The sequence below is a fragment of the Marmota marmota genome, unplaced genomic scaffold, assembly GCF_001458135.2.
Source record: "Marmota marmota marmota unplaced genomic scaffold, marMar, whole genome shotgun sequence".
NCBI lineage: Eukaryota > Metazoa > Chordata > Mammalia > Rodentia > Sciuridae > Marmota > Marmota marmota.
The window spans coordinates 29,830,184-29,839,708 of NW_026000082.1; the positions used below are offsets into that span (position 1 = coordinate 29,830,184).

At 48.0% G+C, this 9,525-nt stretch overlaps 1 protein-coding gene across 3 annotated transcripts in view; it reads left to right on the forward strand.

Annotated features, from left to right (window-relative positions):
- Csmd2 (CUB and Sushi multiple domains 2) overlaps positions 1 to 9,079 on the forward strand; it is a 546,044-nt gene extending 536,965 nt beyond the window's left edge. For 2 of the 3 annotated variants that reach the window (XM_048815794.1, XM_015485297.2), the window contains 7 exons: positions 134 to 199; positions 1,131 to 1,292; positions 2,707 to 2,819; positions 4,030 to 4,117; positions 5,430 to 5,568; positions 5,811 to 6,026; positions 6,597 to 9,079. In XM_048815794.1, coding sequence (XP_048671751.1) covers positions 134 to 199; positions 1,131 to 1,292; positions 2,707 to 2,819; positions 4,030 to 4,117; positions 5,430 to 5,568; positions 5,811 to 5,970 — 728 coding nt within the window. In that variant the 3' untranslated portion in view covers positions 5,971 to 6,026; positions 6,597 to 9,079. The remainder of the gene's footprint in view (positions 1 to 133; positions 200 to 1,130; positions 1,293 to 2,706; positions 2,820 to 4,029; positions 4,118 to 5,429; positions 5,569 to 5,810; positions 6,027 to 6,596) is intronic. The other variant, XM_048815793.1, reaches the window with a different exon arrangement.
- Positions 9,080 to 9,525: the final 446 nt, after the last annotated feature.

The following is a 9,525-nucleotide window of genomic DNA, read 5'->3' on the forward strand; positions in this document are numbered from 1 at the left end:
ACACTCCTTGTCTAAGAAGCTGAGTCCAAAGCAGGTCTCACTCCAAAGAGGACCCACTGACCTCGTGTTGCACGGTTTCCAACAGAGTGTGGACCAGAGGCTGATGCTGTTTTCTTCCATTCTCTCTCCCCAGCAGAGGTCCGGCCCAGTGGGAGACCCATCAACACTGCCCGGGAGCCGCCACTCACTCAAGCCTCCGGTATGCATGGTCCAGACCATTGGCTCAAGACGCCTGTGTGGTTTCTACTGCCTAGTGAGCCAGAAACATGCACACGAGTTCCAATGGGAGGACACGGTTTCCCCACCTTCCTCCCCAGCTAGGCAGCCTAGAAGGAAGTGAGACTGAAGGAAGCAGAAACCTCATCAGAAGAGAGAGGCAGGGCCTCCCAGAAACACATCCAGAGCTCTGAGCTCTGGCACCATGAGTTGCTCCCATGGCACAGGCTTAGATCCAGGTCCTGCCCAGGGAGATTCCTGGAAATTCTTACCTGTTTAAGATTGGTATTGTGTCTTTCAAAGTGTCATATCCAGAACTGATGGAATGACAGGTATGGCCTGACCAATGCAAAATTAATGCAGACTATCACATGCCTTTTTTGAACCTTCTACTTTTTTTAACTTGAGTTAGTCAGCTTGCTGTTACTGTAACAAATAAATACCTGAGATAGCTTGTGAACAGAAAAGGTTTATTTTGGCTCATGGTCTTGGAGGTCAGCCCATGAGTGATTGACCTCTTGTTTTGGGGACTATGGAAGGAGCAAGTTCATGTTGAGGTGCAAAAGAGAGACAAGAAGAGGAAGGGGAAAGGTCCCACAACCCCCTTCAAGAGCATATGCCCAGTGACCTAAACCCTCCCACTAGGCCTCACTTACTCCCAATATTGCCCAACTGGGGACCAGTCCTTTACCACGTGGGCCTTTTGAGAGGCACTTTATGTCAGCACGACCCATCCACTCTGAGACTCGGGATGATCACAAGAGAGCCAGAGCATTCGACCACCCTTCCCATGTGTTAGACATTGGGGGAAGAAACAGCTTCCTTGAGCAAGCTGGGATCCATCATCAGCTGCCCCCCCCCTTTATGCCCCCAACACACAAATCCCTCTCACCCCTGTTTCTCAATTCCTCTAGTTCCTGGGGATGTTTTTGCCAAGAATTCCCTATGGAAAGGGGCCTATGAGTACCAGGGGAAGAAGCAGCCAGCCATGCTCAGAGTGACCGGCTTCCAGGCTGCCAACAGCAAGGTCAACGCCACCATGATTGACCACAGTGGTGTGGAGCTGCACTTGGCTGGTAAGGAGGAGACCATGTCCACAAAGCAAGGTGGGTGGGAAGGTGGTGGGCTCCCATCTTCACCAGGAAGCCTACCATCTCACATCTCACAGGAGGCTCGTCCATGTGCCTGGTGGTCAGGGAAAGAGGGGATGTCTGTTCACCTTGACCACACACTAATGAAAAGGTTAGCTGACCAACATTAATAACTTCAGTGTGTAAAAAGCTCTTAGAAGAGAGAGTTCTATCCCTAAAACCAAACCAAAAAATGGGGCTGAGAATTCTCAGAAGCCCAAGTACATAGCAATCAATCAAAGAAAATGTATCTTTCGGCAGTCATGGAAAAAATGAACACAAAGTGTGGTTTTCCACTGACCCCATTAGCTCAGAGCTTTTAAAGTGATAAAGCTCAGCGCAGGTCAGGTCTAGCAAGAAGACCCAAGGAAAATATGTAGAGTCTAGAAGTGAGTTGGGCAATTCACGTCAAGGTCCTTGAAGGTGACGGGACTCATCAATTACATTTCTAACAGTTTTTATCATAGAAATTGATATGGATAGAGTCCAACACTTATTAATAAAGGAAGTTCTATTTAGAGGGTTCTTTTCTACAAAAAGCTAAAAATAGAAATTTTCCAAAAAATAAAATAATAGGTGTTATAATTATGTCATATCTGCTAGATAAAATACCATGTCAACCTCAGAGGGATTTGCACCCATTATAATGCGTTCAAAATCTGACTCCAGTTTTTGAGATTAAAAAATGTATTTGTAATAAAGAAAATTGGTATCATTTACAATGAAATGTTAACATTGGTTGTTGCTTAGTCATGAGATCAGGAGGGAATATTTTTTTTCCTTCATGTACCTCTGCATTTTTTTAAAAAAAATCTCCTCAATCTTCAATGTTTGTATAACCAGAAAAACTAAAAATCTTAGAAAGCAAGTGTTTCTTCGATAGATGATAGATTGATGAATGCACAAGTAAATGAGCATGCTGATACACGATCCTATGTGTTCATAGTCACACATACACACAGCCACATCCATTGATTTGTTCCAATACAGTCTTAAACACATTCATTTACCCCGCATGCATGCCCTCAGGTCTTCCTGCACCCACTGAACTCTAAGCATATCTATGTATTAATGGCAGACCAAAATGCAAAAATTCACATTCTCACGCGTGCATGTATAAACAGGATCAGTCTCCACCCAGTAGTCTAGTTACTAACACATAGTTGCACACACTTGCACCTACTCACACTCAGCCCATACTAACATGTGACAGTATACTCACCTCCTCACAGGCGTGCAGAGAATGTTTCCATTGATGGATACATGTGAAATTCACACCCATTTACCTGCAAATTTAGGTTTTGAGATTTTCATACTTCTTTCAAGTATACCACCCACTCTCCAAACTTTCTTTTCCCAGGATATTACAAGAAAGAAGATTTCCATCTCCTGCTGCAAGTCTACCAGATTACAGGGCCTGTGGAGATCTTTGTGAATAAGTTCAAAGATGACCACTGGGCTTTAGATGGGCATGTAAGTTCAGCAAATTGATCTCCATTCCCAATTCCCAGGGAGGAGGAGGAGGACAGAGAGTTATGGAAACTCCAGGGATCAACATGGAAACTTGGAGGTTCTCTGTGGGGCCAGGACTGGGAGCAAGGGAGACCTAGTCTGCTAATAAAGTGGGAAAAGGGAAAAAATTAAAAGGGCCAAAGGGTCACCATATCTGAGAGAGATGAGGAAGTTCTGCTTTTAGAGCAGGGTTAGAGGACATGGGTATATAAGCAAGTTGAAGGTCATAGTTTGGTGCATGAGAACAGGAAGAAGGTGGTAAGTGGCAAGTGACCTTGAACATGTACTTGCAAGATGTGGACTGTGATTTTTAGCAGAGCTTGAGAGACCAGCACACGTAGGAAAGGTGAAACTTCCTTGCATTCTCTTTTGGGAGAGCATTATATGCTAGGGACTCCTCCAGGTGGAAGTCAGTCCCTGTGCAAGAGAAGAGAGATTCAGGACCAGGAGCAGCTGGAGCCTAGGCCAGCCAGGGAGTGTTTAAGGGGATAGCAGGGTAGGTCAGCCTAGAGTGCATTAGACAGAGAGTGTGCCCTGGGGATGGAGCAAGAGTTGGGAGGTACACCAGCAGCTAAGCATCCTCAAAGCCCACTTTAGCTGCTGAGGTCACTGTTTGAGCATCATGGAGGCAGAGGGAGAGGGAGCAGGAAGGATTTATGGCCTCTACTACCCCCCTAAAACTAACAGCTATTGAAACTATGTTCAACTCTCCAAAGCACATTAATCTGCTAGGGATATTTTAATCATGTTTGTTCCATGATGCTCCAAAAATTGGTTTCCATCACAGAAATAATAGCTCCTATGTATCTAAGACCTATAAATGTCCTGGTGCTTTAATTCCGATTCATTTAATCCTCCCAGTAACCCTATAACACACTGTTATTCCCATTTTACAAATGAGAAACTGAGGCCCAGACCTCAGTGATCTGAACAGTAGAAAACAGAATGTTCTTCCTATATCATACCAAGTACATGCCCCCCCATACATACACACACACATCAGTGCCTTGGTGTAGGCAGAATCATGTCTGTGCTTTGAGCAGCAGGTTGGTAGGTGACACCAGCAAGAACCTATGATCATATCTCTGGCCTGACCTGGTGTGGCCAGCAGGAGTTCTAGATCCTTCTAGCATGCCTTGCATCTTGCTCTCTCTGCCCCCCACCATTGCAGGTCTCCTCGGAATCTGCAGGAGGTACCTTCATCTACCAAGGCTCCGTCAAGGGTCAAGGCTTTGGCCAGTTTGGCTTTCAAAGACTTGGTAACTAGCAATTGTCCCCTGGAAGTGTGGGCTCGTGGGGTGGGAGGGAAACTGTGTTCTGGGATAGAGGAGAGGACTGGCAAAGTTCAACATCCGAGACAAGGTTCTTAGCCTCTTTTGGATCCAGGACACCTCTGAGATCCTGACAAAAGCTATGTCACAACTCTCCAAACACCGATGCCTGGCAGTTGACCTCTGCCACACAGTTCCTCGCTCAGCCCTTGAGTTCAGAGTCCCGACTGCAGGGCCACCAAGAGCCTCAGGCATCATCACTGCTGCCACAAAAGAGCAAGTCATCTGGTTGGCATTGTCCTCATTTCAGATGAGAAAGCTGAGCGCAAGGAGGTGGCCCTTTGCTCCTCCCCAGCACCTTGACCCTGTGTGTTTCATGTCATCCTAGTCCAGCCTCCTCACTTCAGGGACGGCCCTGACCCAGAGCCTCAGGGCACCTGGCCTCTGACTGTCGCAGAGAGGGGCCCTGGCTTCTCAGGAGCAGTGGAGGCGGAGTGGGGTGGGGGTCATGGGTGCTCCAGAGTCAGCCCCACTCCCCGGGCACTGGGCCCCAGGGTCCCCTGCCTGCCAGGGCAATCCATTACATTTTTCCATAGCTCTGACTTCCAGAAATTTCTATTATAAGCAGAAATCTGCCTCCCTGTAGTTCCCCTGTTTGCTGTCCCTCTCCAGAGTTGTTTGAGTTCTGCCATCATGGACTGCATGGAATAAGACCACCCTCTTCCATGCAGCAGCCCTCAAACCTTGCCAAGTTCCCCAGCCCCCACAGTTGAGTCCACTGGGAAGACCTCAGAAAACTGGGGCTCTTGTTTGGGCTCCACAATGGACTCTCTATCCCTGTACTCTCTTTTAGAGTTCTAGCCTCCTCAGTTAGGTGGGCAAGGACCAGAGTCGGCTTGTGGTCATCTAGGCCCTTCCAGCCTGAGGTGGGGAGAGGTGTCCTCCAGAAGAGGGAGCCTCAGCCCCTCCCCACATCAACCTGAGCTGTTCTACCTCACCTGTGCTGGGTTTTGGCTTCTGATAAAAGGCTTCTAAGGCCAAGAGAAGTATATAGAAACTTTCAAAGGGCTGCGTCCTTTTAAGGTCTTATCTGGGAACATGGCTAAGTCCTATGTGGAATGGCTTCCCCTGGATGGACACTGTCCCCAGGACATCATCTGGGCTCTTCTCAGGGGAATCCCGTCTTAGCTGGGGAAGGCAGACGCTTGGACTAAGTGCCACTTCCCGATGGTGTGCAGTGGGACCTTCCACCTCGGGCTGTGTCTCTGTGACTTGAGTGTTATGTTTTGGGACTTTGCAGACCTCCGGCTGTTGGAGTCAGATCCCGAATCCATCGGCCGCCACTTTGCTTCCAACAGCAGTTCGGTGGCGGCCGCCATCCTGGTGCCTTTCATCGCCCTCATCATTGCAGGCTTCGTGCTCTATCTCTACAAGCACAGGTACCGGTACCGTGGAGGAAGGGGACAGGAGCGAGAGCGGGGACCAGAGGGTGCCGCCCCGTCCCGACCCCACCCCCTCCCCAGCCCTCCCGCCTTCCTGGCCCGGGCTGTAACTTCGGAGAGGAAGAGCGAGCTCCTCGCCTCCACTGCCCACCTGTCCCCTTCCCTCCTCCCCTCCGGGCCCCGAGTCTCTCCGCACCTCCCTCCCTCTCTATGTCAAGGTCACTCTCTCTCATCCCCAGGAGAAGACCCAAAGTGCCGTTCAATGGCTACGCCGGCCACGAGAACACAAATGTTCGGGCCACATTTGAGAACCCCATGTACGACCGCAACATCCAGCCCACAGACATCATGGCCAGCGAGGCGGAGTTCACAGTCAGCACAGTGTGTACCGCGGTATAGCCCCCAGGCCTGGCTGCCGCCGCTGCCGCCACCGAGAGCCCCGCCTCCAGCAACCGGTGAGCTGGGCGGGGGAGGCCGGAGGAATGGGCGGGGCGCAGGCAGGAGGACTGGGCGGGGCGCAGGCACGCTTCTGCGCAGGCGCGGGCTCGCCCGGAGACGCACAGCATCCGGGAGCGCGGAGAGGAGAGGACGGCGCCCTGAGCACAGATGTGCGTTTGGGGACTTGGCGGATCTAATTGAATCCCCACACCTCTTGTAAGATAGGTGCTATTGGAATCCTCGTTGCAGAGGAGAAAGCTGAAAACAGGTGCTCAGAAATCAACAAACTTGACCTAGCTCACGCAGCTAAGAAGTGGTGCGGTCAGAATCCAGTCTCCAGCTCCATACGTTGGCCCACAAAGGGAAAAAGACCAAAGATGCAAAACACTATATTCTGCTGTATCTACCCCCTGCCTTCACCCCACCCTCAGTTTAGGAAGGTTAAAAAATCAAAGGAAAAGGTGGAGCTGACGAATTGTCTTTCATTCTCTCCCCTGTATTCCTTCCTGGCTTTGCCTCTCATGCTTCCACCTGCTGCCACCCCTTCTCCTCTTCTGCCACCTCTGCTGTGGCTTGTTTGTTCCCAGCTCCCCAAGGGGCAGGAAGGAGCGCCCCTGAGCACAGCGCCCAGTGCCCGTCTTCGTCTGTCTCTACGCCTGTCTCTGCCACTGCTGGGACTCGAGCCCACACCCTGCCACCATCTACACCTGCCACCCTGGAGAGGACTCCTGCAATGCCCTGGCTTGGGGCAGTAAAGGAAGAGGGGCTTCAGACAGAGGAAGGAAGTTTGTGGATTGAAAATGGCCAAGCAGCTTGTGGATGTGCATGTGTGTGCACAGGCCTGAGCACACACGCACACACACCTCTCCTTCATCTGCAACCCATGGAAGAGACCACAAAGGCTTAAAAAAGAGAAGTGTGTGTGTCAGAGATGCCCCATGCCCCATGTCAAAGATGTTCCCCACAAACAGAAAAGAAATGAATACGGAGAGGTATAGTCAGCTCTCAAACCAACATGCCTTCCCCCTGTCCCATGTGTGAGGACACAGCGAATGCATTGGTGGGACACATCAAGGAGTCAGTGTGCAGATAGATACCAGCCATCTGCAGATGGATGATCCCATCTGCACAGTGACAGGATTGCCCCGAGGGCAGGGGGGAAATCAAAAATAGTTTGGTAATCATTTTTTTAAATTTGTTTCAAACATAATTGTACTGAGTTCTAAACCCAGTGAATTAAAAGTCATTTGGCTCCTGGGTAGCCCCTGAAAAAAATGGCAAGCCAGAGAGAACAGGGCAGGATTCTGGCAAGGAACATCTGGCTGTCAACTGACCAAGAAAAAAGAAAACACATGTATGACTCAGATGGGTGGCAGGTCTGGAGGCAACAGGGAGGTGCTGTAGATGACAGGAGAGCAAACCTGCCCCGGCACCCAGAAAAATGATGGCCACCACACACTGGGTTTCTCTCTGTGCCTAACACTCTATGTGTGTTATTTCTAGTTTGTACACACCACCAAAAGAGGATATATTACTCCCATTTTATAGATGAGAAAACAGACTCCTGGGAAGGTAAAGAGACATGAGCAACAACAGATTGAATAAGAGTAGAGTCAGGATGCAAATTAATGAATCTGACTCCAAAGTTTACTATACTTGCTGCCAGAAACCCAGGTTTAAAAGGGACACCAAAGAAAGGAGGTGTAGGTGAATCTCCACTAAAGCACTGTGGCCAGGTCTGGCAGACCAGGCAGGGGGCACCTGTGTCTAATTTTGTTTCTGCTCTCTCTACCTGGGCAGCATCAGGACAGCGACCTATTATCTCCAGTGTGTTGGAGATGTTGCTGGCCCCAGAAGCCCCTGACCACAGCAAACAAAGGGACCTAGCAGCTCTGAATCAAAAATAATAATGAAATGAATGAAAGTCACACTTTCTCCAGCTTCTTTCAGTGGGTTTGACTTATTTTGATAGTTTCATTGTGCTTGGGTTGTTAATTAATTTCATGTGTATTGCTGGGAAGCTCATGAGTTTAGAAAACAAAGTCAGACATTTAGAGCCACTTTCTCTATCCTTGGGAAGGTCCCCATGGGCTCACTCCCCTGTGCATGTGTGACATGCCAGCCTTGGATATTGGTATAGCATATTGAAATAGCAAATAGAAATGAGTGGGAGTGGGGGGAGAGGGCCACCTGGTTTTTGAACCAATTCTGAGTTGCAACAATTAAAAGATCTGACGGATTGATGTCAAGATGAACTAAAGTGAGAGGTGTCAATTTCCAGCAGATAGAATGGAGATGGGCAATGGCAGGAGCCCACTCCTGCCCACACTCACCCTGAGACCTGGATCCTGGGGCTGGTGGGGAAGGACCCATCCAGACAACACCCTCACACCCTCATTTCTTTCAGTCCCTGAAAACAAGTGCAGGAAGTTCTCGATGCTCCTTCCCCTTCCTATATTCTGCCACCCACTGGACTCCTCCTCCAGCGCTGGCTCCATTCCCTCCCCTGTGTCTCCTTGTAAAGTCCTAGGAGATGCTTGAGGATCACAGGCTGGTGGACACCCAGCACTCTGCTTTGCACCATCCTGTACCACCTCTGGCATTTTCTCCCCACCTCCAGAGGCCTGGAAGGGAACAGGGCAGATGAGGCCCTTGGCCCACCATTCACAACATACACCCACCACCGCCATCCCATGAGGAAAAAAAAAAAAAAAGTAAAACAAAAACAAAAAAAAAATCTTTTGTACAGAGATATATTTTTATTATACAAAGTTTGTACAGTACCAAAAAAGACAGAAAAAAAGGTGTAAATTTTTTTTCATTATTGTAGGTAAATGGTAGTGGAAGCCTTTTTTGTAAATGTAATAAAATGTATAAATATGGTTTTCAGAAATCATCAAGTGCTGTAAATATGTAATCTACAAACCTTCTTGGCTTGTCTGCGGTATACACATTTAATTTATCTGTCTCTGTATATGAGGCTTCCCCTGGGGTCCTGCATTATGGTACTTTACTGAATTTGAAAGCAATTTTAAATTTTTTGAATTCAAATAAAATATAAATTTTTGCATTGGTTTTCTTACATTTTTATGGCCTCTTTCATGGCTAGGGGACAAGAATTTGTTGGGGAAGAGGAGGAAAGACATGTTTTAGGCTAAGATCCAAGAGTTGAGATGTGGAAATACCTTCTTAATTGCGTTATTTGGCCACTGCTGTGTTTGGAAACACCCAGCAAAAAATGACACATATAGAATTTTATATGTCCAAATGGATCAAAGATCTAAAACTATAAAACATTTATAAGACAACATAGGGGGGAAGCTTTATGACACCAAAAGTATAGGCAACAAAGAGAAAAAATAAGGGCTGGGGTCAGTGGTAGAGTGCTTGCATATATATATAAAAGAAAAAAGAAGGTGCATTATATCAAAATGTAAAACCAAACAACAAAGTCCATAAAGTAAAAGGCAACCTATAAAATGGGTGAAAACATTTCTAATCATATATATGATAAAG